The 20,991-nt window shown below is 41.0% G+C and overlaps 1 protein-coding gene across 5 annotated transcripts; it reads right to left on the reverse strand.

Moving 5' to 3' along the window:
• Positions 1-30: 30 nt before the first annotated feature.
• On the reverse strand, positions 31-20,058 carry TCP11L1 (t-complex 11 like 1). 5 transcript variants are annotated; one of them, XM_074955109.1, is made up of 12 exons: positions 19,748-20,058; positions 18,865-18,936; positions 16,294-16,322; positions 15,022-15,186; positions 10,574-10,706; positions 9,289-9,409; positions 8,470-8,690; positions 7,133-7,269; positions 6,470-6,663; positions 3,283-3,464; positions 2,519-2,691; positions 31-1,983 (listed from the first exon to the last, which is right to left on the reverse strand). In XM_074955109.1, the coding sequence occupies exons 4-12, from the start codon at positions 15,173-15,175 to the stop codon at positions 1,763-1,765; spliced, it is 1,536 nt and encodes a 511-aa protein (XP_074811210.1). In that variant the 5' UTR covers positions 15,176-15,186; positions 16,294-16,322; positions 18,865-18,936; positions 19,748-20,058; the 3' UTR covers positions 31-1,762. The 5 variants fall into 5 exon arrangements, with proteins under 5 accessions (XP_074811210.1, XP_074811209.1, XP_074811207.1 ...); XM_074955108.1 differs by having other exon boundaries at positions 18,865-18,939; XM_074955106.1 differs by having other exon boundaries at positions 33-1,983; positions 16,294-16,410; positions 19,748-20,057.
• Between the last annotated feature and the right edge of the window lie 933 nt (positions 20,059-20,991).

Genomic DNA, 20,991 nt, shown 5'->3' on the forward strand with positions numbered 1-20,991 from the left:
GATTGATTTAAATACGCTAATGTGGGGATACATCAAGCAAGTAAAGCTACTGTTATTTTATTCCATCCTCCCCATAGAGCAGGAAACTGTTAGAGCTGTACATCTGATCTCAGTTCAAGCCCTAGGAACTATTGAAATTTCAAAATGCAAAGGGAAGTGTAAGCATTAGAATAAGTACTCCAGGGTACCTCCCTTCCTATCACCATCATGTTAGACTGGTTGACTAGTCTGTCACATTCATTATTTTATTAATCAATAGTGTCAAAGAGGCCACCTTTTAAAATTCTTCATTTTAGAATACAGTAAATATTCTATTTTTGTCATAGCGCGCCCCCACCCCACTGCCCCAAAACTCCTAGGACAAGGTACCAGCCTATCATTTAACAACATGAGCTCCTTTCACCTTATATTACCTGAGATGCTAAGAACTTTGGCAACCATTTCTTACCCAAAACCGGATGGGCTCTATCAGCTGAAGAAAGTTTCAATTTTGCTTTTAACTGTCCTAAACCTTATATTTACTTCCAAGAAAAGTTTAAATTTCAATATTTTATGAAGTACTAAGATCAGAAATCCTTCAGAGTGCATTTAGATGACGTCTTGCTAGTTATCTTCTCAATAATCTAAAATATTTCAAGAGTTCAAGAACATCTGTAAAAAGTGAAAAAGTATCTAAAACACTAAATAATATTTTCCCATGACTTTAAATAGTTCATTTCCTACTATACCTTTTAAAGTCACTGCTTAAAATATTAAGGAATTCTTGGTATGTTTCAATTTCAGTGATATTTCTGAAATTATGAGCATATACAATTGTCTTGTAAGCCACACAGTCTTACGGAAAAAAAATGAGGAAATTTCCTCAAGCCTGAAATTCAATGCACAAGTCTTTATCCATCTTCTGAAAATGTTTACTTTAGTATTTCACATAAAAAGGAGTAAACTACCAGCAAACAAAAGGCAAGAAATGCCACTCTTTTCAAAACATTTCTCTTGGCCCATCTGAAAGTTTTACAAAGAGATAAATTCAGCTGCAATCTTATAGACTGTCACCCTTGTAACACTGTACATAGAAGAAGAGCGTTATTCGATAACCAGAAAATTCACTACAAAATATAATTATATCATGTTTTTGGTAACTTATTTGCAGATAGAGACCAAAAATTGCCATAGAAAAAATGTGATTAGCAGAAAGACTAGTAGCCTTATATTATTACAATAAAATGCAATGTTTGGACCTGCTCTTAACTACCATTATTCAAGTCTCTTACATCTCAAATTTTAAATTATTTCTTCAGTTGTTAAAATAGGATTTCAGAAGGCCAAATCACTCAGTATGGAACAGACCTTGGCTAATCTTCTCTAGATGAACGCACACACTAATTTCATGGTAAATTGGAGAGTTAGAATGCTACAAAAAGCCCCCCACAAAATCAGCAATTTAAAAATGCAGTCTGTTTGTACAATTGTTTAGTCTTATCTAACATCTGCTCAGTAGCAAATACTACAGCCATAAAATTAACAAACATATCCTCAGCATGAATACTTGTGCTAAAAATGCATCTATTTATCATTTAATTCAAAGCACCTATTCCAACTTATACATAATTTTCCCCTTCAGAATCAGTGCTATTGAGTTATAGTAATAAAACTATGTTTTAATGGAATGCCATTTTCCAAAGCCAAGTTAATTGCAATTTTGTTAGCAGACAAAATTAACACTATCTAGATAGCATACAAACTGGTATGATGATTCTTCTGACTACCCTAACAACTGGGATTCTTCCTTATTCAGTAGTTTGCTGAGGATCACATCATAGTAAGGGCTAAACACCATCTTGTTATAGTTGACAAGGCGAACATACTTGACAGCAATTTCTTCCATCTCTCTTTGAATAGGCCCTAATCCCCCAGGAATAGCAGGAAATGATTTCTGATGACCAGAAGCCAGATAGCTCTCCAAAAATTCCTGAATTCGAGAATCTGGGGGGGGGGAAAAAAAAAAAAAGGACCAACGTATTTTTAAATACAAAAGAACAATGCATGTGATTTTCCTCCATGGTGCACTACCAAAAAAACCCTCAAACCCACATTAAAAAGAATTGGTGACACCACCCTGTGTTATGTACTTCAATCCAGAGACTCCTCTGAGCATAGACTCCCAACATTATGTTTTACTGTCCAAAAAGATCATCGTTTTAAATAATCATCACTTCAGGCAGTAGACTTGGTGATGCAGGTGGTGGGGCAGCTCAGTGAAGATCCAAGTTTAGGAATAGATCACTTCTACAGTTGGAACTTGGGCAACTACATTTGAAAATTCTGACCTGATTTTCAGAGTTGTTGAGCTGCCCAAGAGGTCAAGGTAAGGCACTCAACTTTGTCTAGTGGCTCACCATACATCAGAAGCAAGTGTTAATAAATAAATAAATCATACAAAACAGGTTATTCAATGGGTTTACTAGTAGCAAAAGTAAAAAGCATGCTTGAGAACACTGCATATACACTCCAAGATTACCTATCAATTTGCATATGGTGTTGTCAGAATTTCCCAATGTCTGGATCTGTCCTTTAAGCACAATCTCTTTCTCAGTTGTCAATGGCATGAATCCATGTTGGGAAAGACAGCTACTAACTTCAGCACAGAGCTTCTCACCAACAGTAGCCAAAGATTCACTCAGGTTAAAGGAGCTAGAGAGAACACAAAGGAGTAAACCATTCCTTAAGGATTGTTGCTCAGTCATTTATTTTGACTCTTTACAATCAGTCCAATTATATTGATTTGAGCTGCCTATATATAAACAAAACACTTGTTCCTCTCACCACCACCATCTATGGCAGTCATCCTAAACCTACAGGTGTCTGCACATATGTACAGAACAAACAATTTTGTGAAGGATGGAGGGAGACTGGTCCAAGCTATGAAGCTTGGTTAATTGCCAACATAAAGCTGTGGACTTGGTAGAAGACTTCACATGAAAGACAGTAATGACAGCAAATGAATTGTTTGCCACAGGAATGTCAGATGGGGAGGAAAGGAATAAGGTGGTTAATTTCCTTAGGAAAAACTGCTAGCTTTGTATACTTGTGAGCGAAAGCCCTCCATTCTAATTGCTTGTCCCTTCTATCCTCTCCTAAGTTTCTTGAAGTCAAGAGAGTAAGAGAAGCCCATGCAATCAATACTCACTAGGATCACAACAAAATTAAGCCACTGAACACCACTTCCACTATTGAACATAGCATAGTTGAGAGATGCTAGGTAGGAGTCATTCAGATACTCACGGAAGGTGCATTCCCGTCAACAACACCTTTATAATGGTTTTGATTTTGTCAGCAAACCCTGGCAGATTGGAAAGCGCTGCACCTGCTACATTGAACATGACCAGGAGGATAGCACCCGTCAAGGTGAGCTGTTCCAGCTCCAGCTGCATTTCCTGAAAGCGGGTGTGGTCCATTAACAATGTCTGCAAAGACAGAGAAAAATCAAAATACTGGGATAACAAAGTATAGTGAAGATGAAATTACGAGGCCAGGTAACATAATGAAGATTATTCTGAAAACTGAATTCCTTTAGTACACTGACTTCAAAATTGTATCAGTATTCCATTCATTTGAAGGATGGGCCAGTGGTACCAATGCCACACTGAGTAAAATCTGTAAGCAGCATGTTTGGAAGCCCAGAGAGGAAACATTCTCCATTTGCTTCTCCTACAAGATTTCCCAATTTGCTCCTAAAACCAGATTCCCAGATAGCAGTATAATTCAATGTCACTGTTAATATATAGCAAAAAGATGCAATACTCAGAAAACAGTCCTCTTCAGATTAAAAGCTTTTACTATGGTTAAAGTTAGATAATTACTAGAGATTCCTCTCTCTAGGACCCTTCAAGGGATTGGTGTTGCAGTGGGATAGTGCACCAGTATTTTATTTCCAACACCTAATTACACAATCAGTCTAGTCAAATATGGTCCATTTAATCTGATATTTTCCCTCTAATGGTGGACAGTGCAACAAATCCACAATCAACAATTATAGAATAACCTTCCTATGGGAGAAATCTTTCTACACTGGTTAGTTAGTGGCTGGTTTATGGACTGAAGATGTTTGTATCCATTATATGCTTTTTATCCTAAGGCAGATCCAAGGTTAAGTCTCAGTAAAGGTCTCATCTTAGTGCTCAGAGGACATTTGTTTCCATCCCAAATACCACCATTTACGTTTATTAAAACTCAGCATGATAGGCAGTTTGTGCTCCAAAAGTGGAGTATCAGGGATTAGCAGGTGAGAACCAAGGTGATTTAACAGAGCTGTGTTGGTAAACTTGCACAATGCCTGGGGCTTTATCTAACGTTTTCAGTCCTGCACTTTCATGAGCACTAATTCAATTCACAAAAAGAAGAGAGTGTTTTTTAAAAATGCTGATGTTTCATCTTTGAATTACTCCGCTTCTATTACAGGTGGATGTGTTTCAAGACAAACGAATAAAAATATTCTCCTTTTGAGATAAAAAGTTAAAACTTATTGGGTTACTACATTCAAGATAAAGCATGAGAGTTATCAATTAATGGATCACATTACACCAATCATAATTTATAGTGAACAATGTAAACTTTTGTAGCTCAGTTGTGAATGTTAGTTTTCTGAAGTCTCTCACACGTCCCTACCTCTCAAAACAGAGTTACAGGAAAATACATTAGATGGTTCATAAGATACAAGTTATAACCACCATAAAGGGGAAAGATTTTGTAGAGAGTTCATCCTGGGTGGGCAAACAGCTGTTCGATTACTTAACTCGATGTCAGTTCTTGACATGTCATATCCCTTATGCTTCTCCTCCAAACTGAATACAATGGTCAAAGTTAATGGAATCTCTCTCTCTAGGTTTACAGTGGTACAACAGAATCTAGCTGCACTGCTTCTGCAATAACCTGAAGGTTGTAAATCTAGTTTAAATTCAGAGGTTTGGGTTCAGAATCTTCCCAGCAATGAACTAGCTGTCCAGGTCTTAAATATAAGAAGGTAGGAGACAATTGATTAAAGATATCAAGACAGAAAGACAATTCTTCTACTGTGAAATCCTAAACCCTGGGATTTATGCTATGAGCCTCCTACACAAAGAGATAGTTAAATGGAGACATTTTGCATGCATAAAACCAGACATTAGTAATCAAAACATCTGCTCAGTCATGCGGGAAGAACTCTTTTCAGCATCTTTTTTCTTTACAGTTGCTGCAACTCACATAACATAATGCAGTTTATGAACCATTGTAGTGAGAGACCATGTGACAGTGTTTGAGAGTGATATATACATACATAACCCACAGAAAATTACAAAATCATACACAGAAAATTCATAATGGAACTCCCTAAAGGATCACCTATTAAAGAAGTAACCTGAGAGAAAGAATACGTTATGATTTGTATTACAGTAGCATCCAGGGGTCCCACTGAGATTGGAACACTCCTGTGCTGGGCACTGTGCAAAGTATTAGACTATCCCGGTCCTGAAGAGTTTACAGTCTAAATAGATAAGACAGAAAAATGGTGGGAGGGAAATCAAAGGCCCAGAAAAGGAAATGACTTGTGCAGTGACACAGAGCCAGGAACAGAACCAAATCTCCTGATTCCCAGTCCAGTGCTCTATACCAGGGATGGCCAACCCGTGGCTCCGGAGCCACATGCAGCTCTTCAGAAGTTAATATGCAGCTCCTTGTATAGACACTGACCCTGGGGCTGGAGCTACAGGCGCCAACTTTCCAGTGTGCCGGGGGGTGTTCACTGCTCAAACCCTGGCTCTGCCACAGGCCCTGCCCCCACTCCACCCCTTTCCGCCCCGAGCCTGCCGTGCCCTCGCTCTTCCCCCTGCCCACCTCCCAAGCCTCCTGCACGCCATGAAACAGCTAATCGGGAGGTGCAGGGAGGAGCTGATCGACAGGGCTGCCTGTGGGCAGGAGGCGCTGAGAGCGGGGCTGCTGATGTATGTATATAATGTCTTCTGCAGTTTCCACGATATGCTATGCATCCGATGAAGTGAGCTGTAGCTCACGAAAGCTCATGCTCAAATAAACTGGTTAGTCTCTAAGGTGCCACAAGTACTCCTTTTCTTTTTTCTTTTTACGAATACAGACTAACACGGCTGTTACTCTGAAACCTGATGTATTACTGTGGCTCTTTGGCAATGTACATTGGTAAATTCTGGTTTCTTCTCAGGCTCAGGTTGGCCACCCCTCCTCTATACAGTAGATTACACTCCCTCACCTTCAGTTAAACTTCAGTTTTGAGGAAAAAAAAAAAAGAATTCAGAATGTTGTTATCCTATTAAAAGAGTTGCAAGAGTTCCAGTTAAATCCTAAATCTTTTAGTATTTTATGTCAAGAACAAGGTTATAGATCCAAATGATTTCTGCTTTTTCACCAAACAGTGTAGAAAATTAAATAAAAGAAGCTACATCTTCTCTTAAATACCTACTTCTGGGAAAGGCCTGTGCACATGATCCCACTTAAGCAGCTTTAGATAGGCCCAATTCTGTACAGCAGCAGGACACAATACAGGAACTCCACTAGCTGCAGCACCAACACCAGGGGAAGGTGGATTTTTACACCTCAAATTGGCAAGATCATCTGATGCTTCTTGCAGCCAGTCGGTGACAAAGTCTAGAGAATCTGAAAGAAAGCGGTTTGGTAAAAATCTTACTTTCAGGAGTTATCTTTTTACCCCCATGAATAGTTTTCAAATACCACCACTACTAGGCTCTTCTGATACCCCTGGTGCTAGTTACTGAGATGCATTTTATTTACTTTATGATTCAGAACTTCTGGAGGACACCAACGCAGATTGAACACAGAGAACCTTGTGGATGGAAACCACAAATTAATCTGGCAGTACTACAGACTAGCATGTTGATGCTGATTTATAGTGCCATATATTACATGGATATCCCGGGTCTGGGTTTGTTTTAAATGCAGAATTGTTGTACCGGTAAATTTCTTGAATTGAAGCCTACAGACCAGAGGTATCTCTATTTGAATCATGGAGCAATGTAACAAAATACTTATTTTGGTGGATTGTTTTGTGTTTGTGACACCAACATGCAAAGGCACATAATTCAGAAGAGGGGAAAAAAAGTCATACTTGGTTGTTTCTCAAAAATCCTCTGAAACTTCTCTCTTTCGTATTCAACAGATTGTTGCATTAAATGCGGCCTAATGCTACTGACAGCAAAGTTAGCCATGTCCATTTTCATTAAGTTCAATACAGAGAAAATTGCTCTGGAAAAAAAAAAAAAAGAAAAAAAAGAAAAGAAAAGAAAAAGATGTTATTTTTTCAAGCAGGGTTGCACATGTTTAAAATGTACAGTTTGCAAGATTTACTTAGCATAGATTGTCCAAGGAAATGAGCTATTAAGAACACTAAAAAAGCATGATAAGTATTTACACGGAGCTTGAAGTCTTGGGAGAGACTGCCAGGGTAATGAGGTTTGTTCGCCTGTAAAGAAACTTCTAAGAATGTACTAGAGTCCTTTTCACAGATCAGTTCTCTTGGGACATGTGTCACCACATGCTGAATTTAGGAAAGACTTAGTTCTCAGCCTAACACAAGGCTTATCGCTATACATGTGTATACTCGGACCTCTGTCAACCTGTGCATGTATACTCCGCGAGGGAGCTAAATAAAAGTGAAAAGGCCATGGAAGAAATTAACTCCAATGTCTACTTAGGTGTAAACGTTTCCATTTAAAAAAAGAAAAAAAAAGATGTTCTCCTCTAAGGAAATCCTTACTATTGGAGACTACAAAGTTAGGAAATGCCTTAGTCAGGCAAGACACACAAATGGCTCAATACGCTACTGATGACAGTTCACAAAATTCCCTAAAACTGTTGATAACTTGCACAATTTATTTAAATGAGATAGTAACAAAACAGAAAATGGCATCTGACATATCCAGGCCCTATATGCTTTCCACTTTTAAACACCTGTAATATATTCTTTTATTACATATGAGAAAGGAGGTGGAGGGGGAGAGATGAGGGAGGAATTGGCTGAAGAAGACCGTAAAGCTGAGTGAACGTTATTTTCTAATTTATTTAATGTATCAGCAGAAAGGAAAAGTGAACAAGGAATTCATGCTTTTTCTTAAGACGGTCTCCCAATATCCAGGGAAAGATCCTCTTACCTAAATATGGCATTTCAGAAAATGATTGTTTCCAATTACACAAAGGTACAAACAAATACCTTCAGTCCACCAGAACCAAAAGGGTCCTTGCTAATAGCTGCTGGAATTTTCTTCTTTATAATTTCCCCCCTCTGCTTGCTTTACATTTTTCCAGAAAGAAATTTTTGCTAGTAGACTGTATGCGCCACCAGCACGCACAGATAAAATTTGGATCTTTAAGAAGGATCTACAAGCAAATTCGAAATAAGTGACCCACAGACTGATTCCTTGCAATTCCTTAACGTCATTCCAGTACCTGAATAGTGGGACTATTTCATGAATGTCTTTCAGTTTCTTAATTTCCTCATCTCTAACTGGAGCACAAAGGGTCCCCATCATTCCAATGATGAATTGTGCCAGCTTAGAAATATCCAGGGCCCCATTCACTGCCTCCTGCTTTATCAGATCCAGATCCAGAACTTCAGTAATCTGATTTCTTAATCTAGTATGACCAGGCAATAAGAAAGATAGAAGAGTCTGAAAGAAAACAAATTTTCATTTTGTTAGTTTTTCCACAACAAACATTATTGTTTCACCATCTTACAAAGGAATTAAATAATGGTCTGAATTAACAACCAAATTCATACTGGATTTCTATGGCAGACGACATCTTAATAGTTGTTCAAAACATAGGGCCACAAAAATTACACGATATATTTTTTAAATCATAGTTTTCCTGCATTCTATACAGTATTAGTGTTATTCAGATTGTAAACTCTTTGGAACAGGGAGGGTTTTTTCAGTGGTGGGAGGAAGGGCGCACATGTATGCAGCGCAAAACCTAGCCTCTAATTATTTGTGCTTCAATAGCACCTGTCACATTTTGCTACTGCAACCTCAGAATTATTAAAGTAACATAACCTGCAACCTTCCCTTCATCTAACATGACTCGGCATTTCTTGCTTTCACATTTGATTACTTTTCCCCCCATGTATGCATGCAGCCTATAGATAAAGCTATTGTCTAGACTTCTACAGAGCACTTTACACACAGTTGTTATACAGCGATGGCATACAGTTTGTGTATTTGTGCCATGTAATCTCTGTAAATTACTTCTGATATCACACATTCTTACCTCTTTAATCTCCCCCACAAGTTTAATTGAATGATCGTATGTTGGTGGATCTTCACTTAACTGGGCTTCCAGACAATCCCAAAAAGCTTTGTGTACAATCTCTTTTACGGTTTTCTCCAGGCTGTTGGTAAACACAACAATATCAAAAGATGACAGTATCTTACATGTAATGAATTAGAGAGGTTTAGAGGAGAAAACTGCCATTTTAATCAGGCACAAGAGTATAAAAACTGGAATGATTTGGAATGGCTGACTTCACAGCTGAAAAGATACATGCAGAGTAGGCGAAAAACAAAAAACAAAAACAAGACCCTTAAAAGCATCCAGAAAATGACACTTCTAAAAGTAATCTATAAAGAGAAGACAAATCACAAAATCGTAATTTATTTCGTCTTCACATGAACAACATCTGTGTTTCTTAGCAATACGTAACCCATTTAACTTCCTAGAAGCAGTGCAAGTCCTCTGGGTAAAATTTTGAAAAGTGAAACCAGAATGTGATAGCAGTGAGGTATTTCCTTCATCACTGAGCACAACTCACCGCTTGTCAAAATACATGGGCATTAAGATATTTTTTACTAAATTGGATGGTCAAATTCAGACTTGGTGTAGATAATCCCATTACTTCAACAACAAGTTCAAATGTTCTGATTTAATTGTGCAACTTTACTAAAGCCGCATATGTTCATACCAGATCTGAATGCGGCCTTGATCCTTTTTTGAAGATGCCTGGGGCTACCTTGGAATTCTTACTCCATTAACCACTGAAGTTCAGGCAGATCCTGAAAGCAGTAACCATTTGTTCTGAGAGCAACCTAAAAGTATGTCTACACTTCAAACGCTACAGCGCTTCAGTCCAGACACTACCTGTGCTGACGGGAGGGGTTCTCCCATTGGTGTAATGGCAATTCACCTCCCTGAGAGAGTCAGTAGCTGGGTTGACAGAAGAATTATTCTGTCAACCTAGCGCTATCTAAATGGGGACTTATGTTGGCTCAGGGATCAGGATTTTTTACACACCCAACCCACACAGTTAATTTGACCAAATTTTCTAGTGTAGACCAGGCCCAAGAGTCAACCTTAGCAAGTTATTACAAAGGAAGAGGATGTTAAAGAATACAGAAGAGTAAAATAGTGGTGCTAGAATGAAGAAGTGGTGAAAAGCTAAGAAAACACATTACAATTCTTTCCATGGAATTTTTCCCCAAACGTATCTTCATATTCCACTCTTACATCCAAAGGATAGAAATAAACAGCAGTTTATATCAATCAGTAACCATCTTACCTGCCTTCTGGTAATTCAGCTGGTTTAATCTGGAAGCCCCCATTGACTACAATTTCATGTGCTAATGCCATATTAGAAACTCCTTTCGCTGTTTCCATCAGCTCTTCCATCGACACAAGCCGAGGGGGACTAGCTGTAACATTAACAAATATATGACATTTCACTATTCTTTCAAAAGCTGGAGGTAAGACCCTCCTCCACCTTTCCGCCAGTCGGCCAGTGCAAAGGGGATGAGAGCCAGTAGACAAACCCAGCTGAGGATGCCCTCGACATCACAGATCTGATGAGGCTGTTTTCTCTACCACCCCAAAAGGGACATGTCAACAGCATTGTTGTGCTCCAATCAGCCATCAACTAGGCCCCAACATGCCTGTGACCTCTGTTGCATCAAGTCCCTCCTTAAAACACACATCTTTTAGGGCTATGGAATCAAGTCCTTCCCACAGTGAAGGGGGCAAACCATTTCTACAAAATATGCAAACAACATTGTGGGGCCAACAAGCTTCATATGCAACCTCACCATTCAGTCCTGGAGATTTCCGGTGCGTTTATCATGTGCCCACTGCCATTTGGATTATACATTTTTCAAGGCAGGGAGGGAATCTCATCTTCCAAAGCATCTGTAAAACACTTACACCACCACCACCACCATGCAAGAAAACAGCTAGTTTTCCCTTTTCTACTTTCAGTGGAACCAGCAACCTCTTTGCCCTGTTTCCTGAAACCAGGGTCTTGCTATTCCTAACTTGCTAATGATTTCAAGGCTTAGCCTGTGTGCTGATGCCACAGCTCTTCTCCTTCCATTAATCTCTGTATACTCAACGGGACATGGGTTGCGCCACATCCTAGAGCACAGCAAGTAGCTTGAGACTGGGGTTTGGAGTGGCATGAGCATTAGAAAGTGCACACAGGAATGGGAGGCAGCAGTGCAGCAGGACACCACACAGAGCAGGTCCATCTTTCATTAGGTAGTAAAGGAAAGAGGTCACTAGCTATAGAAAATTGGGAGGTGGAAGGTCACTGGGTAGTAAAGCCAAGCCTTGAAAACAGCACCAGCTGTCCGTGCTCGAATTTGTCCTGACTTATATACACACCAGTGGGCCAGAGCGGATATTGCTGTGATACAGAATGTGCCACTGCATTAGCAGCATGTAGCAATAAGTGTGGCAAAGATGATAATGATGCTGATATAACAGATGCTGATTAAGGGAGTAACGCTGCACCCACTGAAATCAACTGGAGCTTTGCCGTTGACCTTCTTAGGAGAAGGTCATCCCCCCGCCCAAGTTGTGCTTGTAGCAGTGCCTATGTCAGTGCTAAGCAGCACAGAGACAGAGCAGGCTGCAACGAGCTATTCCGAGTAATAAAGCATGTGCCTTCCAAAAACTGAGAAGAAAAGGGAAGAGAGCTTTTCTCCGGTCCAATCATCTGTGAGAAGAGACTATATCATTAGTGCCATCAGATGGAGAGAGGGCTGGCCAGACTTCTCCCCAGCTGGACAGAAGGAAAAGTGAGAAAGAGGAAGATAAAGAACAACAGAAAGCAAGGACTAGTTGCTGTGTCACCCTGATTGTGATAATTCTGTCGCTTCAATTCCAATCTTGGCAAAAACATTATATATATCGATTACACACACCCCACACTGAAATAAAACCCCTTGAGCCATACTAATCACATATTGGGTTAATCTGGAATAGATTTTTTTTTTTAGATCGACGAACAGTTTATATGATTGGGTTTATGCAGGTAAAAACCTTCTACATGGAACAGGCCCTTCATTAAGAAGCCTTTCCCCAACTGTCTGCTATACAAAGTGTCATATTTAATAAAGAATTACCTGTGCTACTTTGTCATAAACAGCTCTTCACCCAGCACTCTAGACACTTGTATGTTACTGCCTAGGGTTTGATCCTGCACAATGCCTGTGGGGAGTACTGCAAAGTCTGAAGTCATGAGCAGATAGGCAGTGCACTCACTCTGCATTTAAATCAAAGTGCTCTTGCCCGATAGGCAGGAATAATTTGGCAAACAGCAGAAGTAAAGACTAAAAAGGGAACCTATAGTTAAGCACCTCATTTGTATGCTGAAAAATGCACTTAAGCACATCTCTTGACCTTAGGCCCTTTTTTACCCAGCACTCATGACTTGACACCTCTCACTGTAGAGGACTATGCCTAACACTTGACTTTTGCATTTGTTCACACATGCACTGCAGCACGCTGGACTCTCTGAAGGGCATCTTGCAATAGTAGGGCTTAGAGCATAAATCCCATAGGGAATGGCTCCTGTGTTTGATACAGCTCCAAACACCATCATGCTCAACAAATAATTAGCACCGTTTTCAAAAACAAAAACACAAATAATAAAATGCATTGTATTCAATGGCTCAAGACATAATTGTTGCCAGGCTTTTGCAAATATCATCTGGGGTAATTCTGCTTCTTTAGCCATAAGCAGAAATCATACCCAGGGAAATTCCCATTTGCTTTTTCATTTGTTTTACCTATAGGGACTTGCTAGTCATACCAGACTTGTCAGAGTCAATAGTAATATCATAACCAGCTCCTACATTAAAAACAAAAACACCAAACCAGAAAGACCATACTCTGGCAATAAATTTTAACACAACGTGGTGATCTGGCAAGAATGTTTGTCACTGCCCTGTAGCATTAGGACTGAAAATGTTTCCAGCCCCATTAAAGCCTCATTAATTTTCAGACTTAAGGTACACTTCACTGACTGGCAGAACCAAAAGCTGACACACCCTTAGATTTGACCTCTTTTGGGGGGTAAGGGCCATTTGAAGGTTCCTCCCACTTAAGGAAACAACTATTAAACTATAAACCAAAGGCTACAACCCTCCAGAAAACTAAGCAGGTGGATTGGATGATGTAACAAGAAAATGAGCATACTATATTGGGGCCAGATCCTGTAAATACTTTTAGACACTCAAATATTCCCACTGAAGTCAGATGACTCACAAGAGTTCTCAAATTGGGGGTTGTGACCCCTTATTATGTGGGGGTCGCAAGCGGTCAGCCGCCACCCCCAAACCCCGCTTCGCCTCCAGCTTTTATAATAGTGTTAAATGTTTTTTTTAAATGTGGTTTTAATTCATAAAGGGGGAGCACTCAAAGGCTTGCGGTGTGAAAGGGATCATCAATACAAAAGTCTGAGAAGCACTGAGTTACTCAGATGCATAGATATTTGCAGGTGCAGGCCCTTGGTTAGGATCACAGACACAGGCATGTACATGACATATGTAGAATACACCACTCTACTGATTCTGGCTCACAGTAATGTTAGGTGCAAAGGGCTGAAGTTTATTAATACCTGTGCTTTCCTTCCCCCCCTCCCTTATGGGTATCTCTAGACACAAACAGGACCTCTATTATTTGCCTGTGGGCTTTCAGCAAGAATAGGGTTTAAAGTAGATGTAGATTTCACATAGTAGTGGAGGGTGTAAGAGACACTATTTCAAATGTTCATGGGAACCTCCATGACCACAGGGTGTTCTACAATAGCACTCGTATTCTCCCCCAACAAAACACAGGACCTGGAGAATGACTGCAAGAAACCTGATTGCTGCTGCTTGCGGGCAACAGAAATTGCTAGAGGAGACCACACAGAGGCTGCCTAGGACGTGTAGTGTGCCTCTGAGACCCTGCTAGTTTGGGACTTAAATTTGGATCCCTGTACTTTGCAAAATCGACCTGATACAAAAGCACAAAACAATTATTCAGAAAATGACAAATGGCCAAATTCTGAAGCTCTTATTCATGCAAAATTCCTATTTATTTAAATAAGAGTTTTGCTAACGTAAGGATTTGGCCCAATAATTGCAAAAAGTGAAGTGAAGGAACAACTCTTCTCTAGGAGGATGTGGGTGGTGATTTTATGATGGAAGGATAGCCAGGCAGGGTGGCAATCCCACTATGTTGATGAGCGCCTTCCACCCATGTTGACTTTAATAAGGATGGAGGGCATTTGCACCTTTAGGATCAGGCCCTAACCAACCAAGGCCAGTAAAATTATGAGTTGATGACAACGGAATTCCAGGACTTCTTCCAGTGACAGCTTTCACTTCTCAAATTTACTTCCTATAACTAACTGGAATGAATTCCTAACCTACTCTGGGGAAGAAACACATTTGTTGGTTTTTATTCTGGTATTGTGGCCTGATGAGGAGTGCTTGAGGAGTGCATTAACTTATGGCAGTCTTACCCAGCATGCCTATAGGCTGTTTCACAGGACAAAAAAGCCAACCACATTAAAGAAAAAAAATGTTTGCTTCTCCTTTTTAATTGTTAATGATTGATACAATATTTAATTAATTACACAATAGTTAATTGTATAGTAACTAATGAGCCTTTTAAAAGGAATCTAAACTTATCTTCTCAACAAGAAAAAAAATTATTTTTGTACTTTATTTTAACAGATTTGCTTACATTGAGCTGTGTTGCACCTGTGTGGACTTGAGGAACTTTGTCGTATCCTCGCTCTCATAGACTGATCTGGGTTGTTCAAGCTGTCCTCTTTGATATCCTCTGAATCGCCTAATTTTTCTTCACTTGCATGTGGAATATCAGGTTCCTGAGACATTTTCAACGTTTCTTTTTTTAGGGAAGAGAAAAAAAAACACAAACAGAATGGAACTGAATGGATATATACTCTTCCTGCCCTTGCAGAACAAAAACAAAATCAGAAAAATTCCCTGTATAGGTATAGATATATCAGAGATCCTCCCTCTTAATTTTTTTTTTAAAAGGTTCAAAATAAGGAGATCCTTTCAATGCGATTATCATTTACTCAATATTTTTGTTCACAAGCCCTCAAAAATCTGAAACGGTTTCCTTCCCATAATGTACATGATAGACACAAAATATCTGGTTTGTTTTTTTAAGATTGCTAATGAGTGCTTGACTTTTTAAAATATATATTAAAAGACAAGAGACCCCGAAGCCATTTTATGCACATACGTTACTTGGATTTTGAAGTTAGATAAAAGATAAAGGAATTAGATAGAGGAAAAGTAAATTACATTTTTAACCTACCATTTTAGAAATTATCCCTACTAAGGAGTGTAATAAAGTGTTTTGCTCATATGTTCCAGAACTGTAGCCAAATTCTGCACTGACTTATTATCAGAAACTCAGTGTAATCCACCTGAAGACAATGGGATCCACCTGCAGATAGTGAGGTAAATCAATGCAGAATCTAGCTCCTAAATTTTAATTCCATACAAGAGGCATGATTTATCCACACCGGGAAGTTAGGAAGATTTATTAAAAACCATAAAAAACCCTGATTTAAACAAACAGTAGTTGTGGAGATTACAATGTTGGATTTTCTAGCATAATATCACATCACATACACTTTAGAATACTCCCTTGGTACACTGCAAAAGTGGCATTTGTAAAATATTTTACTCAATTCAATAACTTTACTTCAACTATTTCATGTTTACTTTTTCCTCTAAAGTATGTAATTTGCATGTCTTCATTTTAAAGAGTACCTACTATATATTAAGTTTCCGTTCACTGGTCATGGCTTCAGGTAATAATAATTATAATACCTAGCTCTTAAATGGAAAGCTAAAAACATTAAAAAAAATATATCATTGCTCTGAAATCAAATATCCAGCATCTCCCATTTCACAGAATATCCTCTGCATGGGGGGGGAGGGGAAGGAAATAAAAAACAAAAAACCCACCACTTACTTTTTCACTTAATATCTGTGGACCACAGGCTGCAAAAGATGAACGAGTCAGGCTGTCAGCTAGAGAAACTGTCCCAGGATTACCTCAAGGCTACTAAAGGAAAACTGGAGCATAGGCCTATACGGATGAGAAGGTAGCAGGAAGTAATACAGAGAAAAGACAAGAAGCTGCTCTGAGTTTTTTATACAATAATTAAAAGACTGAACCTGGTGCATCCTACCTCCCTCATCTTAGAGGAGGTAACAGGAACACTCAATGAGTTCATGAATTATTTTGTATTACGTAGTGACTGAAGGGCCCAATTGTGCGAGGTGCTACGTACATTCACGTAGTAAGAGACGGTCCTCTGTCCCAAACAACTTACAATCTAAATTGCCAAGACAGATAAAGGGTACGAGGCAGGAAGTATTATTATTCCCATTTTACAAATGGAAAAGTGAGACAAAGAGTTTAACTTGCGTAAGGTCACACAGGAAGCCTATGGCAGAACCAGTAACTGAACCCAGATCACTTGTGTTCCAGTCCAGCGTTTTAGCCACAAGACCAGCCATGCCCTAATCTGTAAATTGCGCCCTAGAGGGGAAAAGCTACACCACGCATTCCCCTCTGCGTGACTGAACCAGCACCGGAATCACTGACCATCTCTATATCACATTTCTAATCACTTGAGCCATCCAACCTCCACGTACAGGACTCCATCCAGTGCAAACAGACCAATGAGCAGAGAGCACCAATCCTGATGTCCTTGAGTCAATCTAATACTCAACTGAGACAAGAAATAGGTCCCATCCTTGAAACATGGTTCTGTAACCCACATGGATCTGCCGCCAACCTCCTTGCCCGTGGCATGCAAGGGATAAGCTGAGCTCTTTCTGATAGTACAAGAGCAGCCCCAACCAAGTTCCAGAGCCACCACGTCCCCAGTATACGAGAAAGGTAAGGATGGCAAGGTACCAGGATGTTCCATGAGCAGAAAGGGTAGAGCAAAGGGTCTCAGGCCTGGAGAATGATGGGTCACAGCTACAGTGAACAATGCAGCAATTAGGAGGAGGAGGTTTGATAACAAAAAGGCATCTAGAAGATGAGTACAATGATGGATGCTGTAGAAAAAACTAAGATGGATAAGGTAGATCTTGTTAAACAAATGGAAGAGAAAAAATTTAAAACAATTTGTATTTACTTTTTCTTGGAAAATAGTGCTGACACAAAATTTCCCCAAATATATCAAACAGATTGGATTGTTACTATCTATCCATTCACATAATGTGGTTTCCCCTACAGCCCCAATCTGCCGCTTCCTTTGAAAAATGGCTTCCAGAAATTCTGAATCTGAAGTGCAAGCATGGCTGTATTACAATCTCTCTCTCCTTATGCACCACCACAATATCTGAGTGCGTCACACTCATTAATGGATTTAAACCACACAACAACCCTGAGATATAGGAAAGTACTATCTTTATGTTACAGATGAAGAAATTGAGGCATGGAGTGGAATAAGTGATTTACTCAAGTTCATACAGCAGATCACTGGCAGAGCCAGGAACACAGACTAGGATTTGGCAGACATGGGCTATCTCCCAACCTACTAGAACATCCTTCTTATGCTACAGGCTGCACTCTAATCGGTCAGTCTCCACAAAATAAAAGACCAACAGCTATACTCTCCAGGCTACACAATTTCACGTGTAACATAAAAATTCTTCTCCACATTTCATCTGTGCAGTGTCGCTTTGAAGAACTTCTATGCCATCTGATCAAAGACCTTTTATGCATTTGAGGCAGTACTTATTAAGTTAGTGTCTAATTTTCAATAGTCTATTTTCACTAGATTGTTACTATTGTCTATTAGAACGTATCTAGAACAACCCCCCCTTTGCACTGGTCAAATAAGCTTAACAATGTCTCTTCTGAATCAGCTAGCTGCATCTTTTGTAAAGAGATTGGAGTCCATTCAATTAAAATGAAAGGAGTCTGTTTCACTGGACTTCTCTTCACCTTCTTTTGACTAGAGAGAGAAATATAACACATTTAAAATATTAAATTTCTTTTCAACTTAAAACTAATAATTTGCATGGACATGGCTCACTTCATTCAAGGACCTCAAACTGTCCTGCAAATATTGACAATGTTAAATAAATGTCGCAAAGCCCCTGTGAAGTATTATTTCCAGTTTTACAGATGGGGATTCTAAACTGCAAAGATGTTTAGGTCCCAATGCTGCAATGAGCTCCATGCGAGCTCTGGCATTTGTGTGTAGCTCATTGCGACAACAGTATCAAAATCACAAATCAAGTCACCATCCAGGCTGAGCATCTTGACTTCCCAGCTAGACAGATGATACTCACCCTTTAATAAGTATCTCATCCAAAACCCATTGACTTCAATGGGAGTCTACTGATTTCCATGGCCTTTGCATCAGGCCCTATCCACCTAGTGACAACCCCATTTACAACTTCATAAAGTAACAGTAGTAGTGAGCACTATTGCTCTCCTCTTTAGTAAACAAGCCAGGGAATCATGGGCTCTAGACTGCCAGGGCAAAATAAGCATGCAGAAATTGTTAACGTTTACCTTGCTTTATTAATCCTTCCACGCAGTGCTGTAATATGATGCCCTGGGACACACTATGCTGCTGGAGCTGACCTACTGAATTAAGGCAAGTACTAGAGTTATTTGTTTTGTCTATAGTACTGTATGATTTTGCTAATGGTTCCTTACAGAATCATAGAAGATTAGGGTTGGAAGGGACCTCAGGAGGTCATCTAGTCCAACCCCCTGCTCAAAGCAGGACCAACACCAACTAAATCATCCCAGCCAGGGCTTTGTGAAGCCAGGCCTTAAAAACCTCTAAGGATGGAGATTCCACCACTTCCCTAGATAACCCATTCCATTGCTTCACCACCCTCCTAGTGAAATATTATCACTCCTTTTGGGCTACAGAATATTAGGAATGAAGGAGTCAAGCCAAACACGCACAGTAGGATGGCAGGAATAATAGGCTTTACCCACACCCCCACTGCGTACCTCAGTTATCAACCCCCACACACCATGCTCCCCACCCCACATGTAGGGCCAGAACTTCAACCCCAAGCAAAACAACAGGAACCAGACAGAAAGCGAGGCCTACCCTCCGCGCCCTGACTCAGCACTGCAGCAGGGACACGGGGGCCTTTCCGCAGACAGGGAGCCGAGCCCGCCAGCCACAAGCCAACGCGCGGGCTTCCCTGGGGGCTGCTCCCCCAGCAGGGATGCGGGACGGAGCTGGCCTCCTGTTCCCCCCAGGCACCGCCTTGCACACACTGGCAGCGAGCGGGCGGGCAGCCCCAGCCCCTAGCGGGGGGGAAGGTGTCTCTCCAGCCCCCGTGGGGACAGGGAGCGGCTCGGGGCGGGGACAGGGGCGCGGGTGCTGGCGCAGCTACCAGAGCATGGGCCAGGCTCCGCGCCCCTCGCTTACCTGGGCGGCAGGCTGGGGAATCCCTTGGCGCCGGCAGCCACAGTGACTCTAAGCACCGGCAGCGAGGCGGAGGCAGAGGGAGTGGGCGAGCGCCCGCAGCTCTCCCCCCGCACGCCGGGCCCCGCTGCTCGCTCCGGTGCCGGGCTACGGTGCGCTGGGACTTCGCAAAAGGCCGGGAGCGGCCAGCCTTGCGCAGGGCGGCGTCATGGCTCTGAGCCGGGAAACAGGAGTCGCCGCAGCAGCAGCAGCAGCAGCGGGGCCGGGAGGATGCTGCGGAGCTGCAGCCAGCCAAGGCCCGGGGGCGGCGCTGGCTGCACCAGCCGCTGGAGGGGGCTGCGGGCAGGAGCGAGCCAGCTAAGGAGGGGAGCGCAGGTTCGGGGGGAGAGTGTCTTGGAAAGGGAGCATGCCAAAGACACAGAAGAGGAGGGTGAGAAAGTAGGGAAGTTTTCTTTACAAAAGAAAAAAAGCCAGATGTCTGACATGCTATGAATAAAGACTATATATAGACCAGGAAATGTATTTCGTCTGTTTAAAAAATTGATCCCTTAATTCTTTAAAGTGCATAATTTTCCTTGCAACTAAGCTATGGTTATTTTGATTCAGTTAAGGTCTTATATAATGGAACACTAAAAGCCCTTAGGGTAGATAGCTTGTAAAACTGATTGTTATATGGTAGGTTATCTTTTTACACACACACGATCAGGATAGAAAAGAAATTTTAACAGTGACAAAAGTTAGACTTATTACGGCATTCAAATTATAAAGCTGTTGTAGGGTGAATGCAGAGTACTTACCACTGTCTATCTCCTTGTGGCTGCATGGCAAAGCAGGCTCTCCTCATCTAGCACTACCACCAGCTCCGGCCCTGCAGCAGTCTGCCTCTTCTCCTGAAAAGGCCCTGCAGTCAGGTCATCATAGCATGTCCCCCTCAATCTGGGGTAACAGAGTCCAAACAAGAATCAGACATCTTTAAATCGGATCTTCATCCCCTGACTCTGGGCTCCGTGGTCCTTAGAGTCCCCTCTTACAGCTTTCAAGAGTCCTTATCCCCTTATATCAGGGGGCTTCAAACCACATTCCCTTATGGATGGTAGGGGAACCCAGGCAGCCCTCCTCCTCTGGGTTCTAGCCCAGGGACCCTGTAGTGAGTAGGCAAGAGCAGTCAATTCAGACCTACTTCCAGCTACCTCGCTGGACTTTGCTATGTCAGGCTAGTAGCAGGGTTCCTACCGTCCCTTCCTAGG

Source organism: Natator depressus, chromosome 6, assembly GCF_965152275.1.
Source record: "Natator depressus isolate rNatDep1 chromosome 6, rNatDep2.hap1, whole genome shotgun sequence".
NCBI classification, from domain to species: domain Eukaryota; kingdom Metazoa; phylum Chordata; order Testudines; family Cheloniidae; genus Natator; species Natator depressus.

Bases quoted from the DNA above. Each gene is read 5' to 3' on its own strand.
- TCP11L1 (XM_074955109.1), bottom strand. From the start codon at position 15,175: ATGTCTCAGGAACCTGATATTCCACATGCAAGTGAAGAAAAATTAGGC. The intron at 7,270-8,469 runs GTACTGGAATGA...TTTTTTTTCCAG, and splicing joins GAAATAGTCCCACTATTCAG to AGCAATTTTCTCTGTATTGA. The intron at 3,465-6,469 runs GTAGGTATTTAA...CTGTCTTTGCAG, and splicing joins TGCACAGGCCTTTCCCAGAA to ACATTGTTAATGGACCACAC.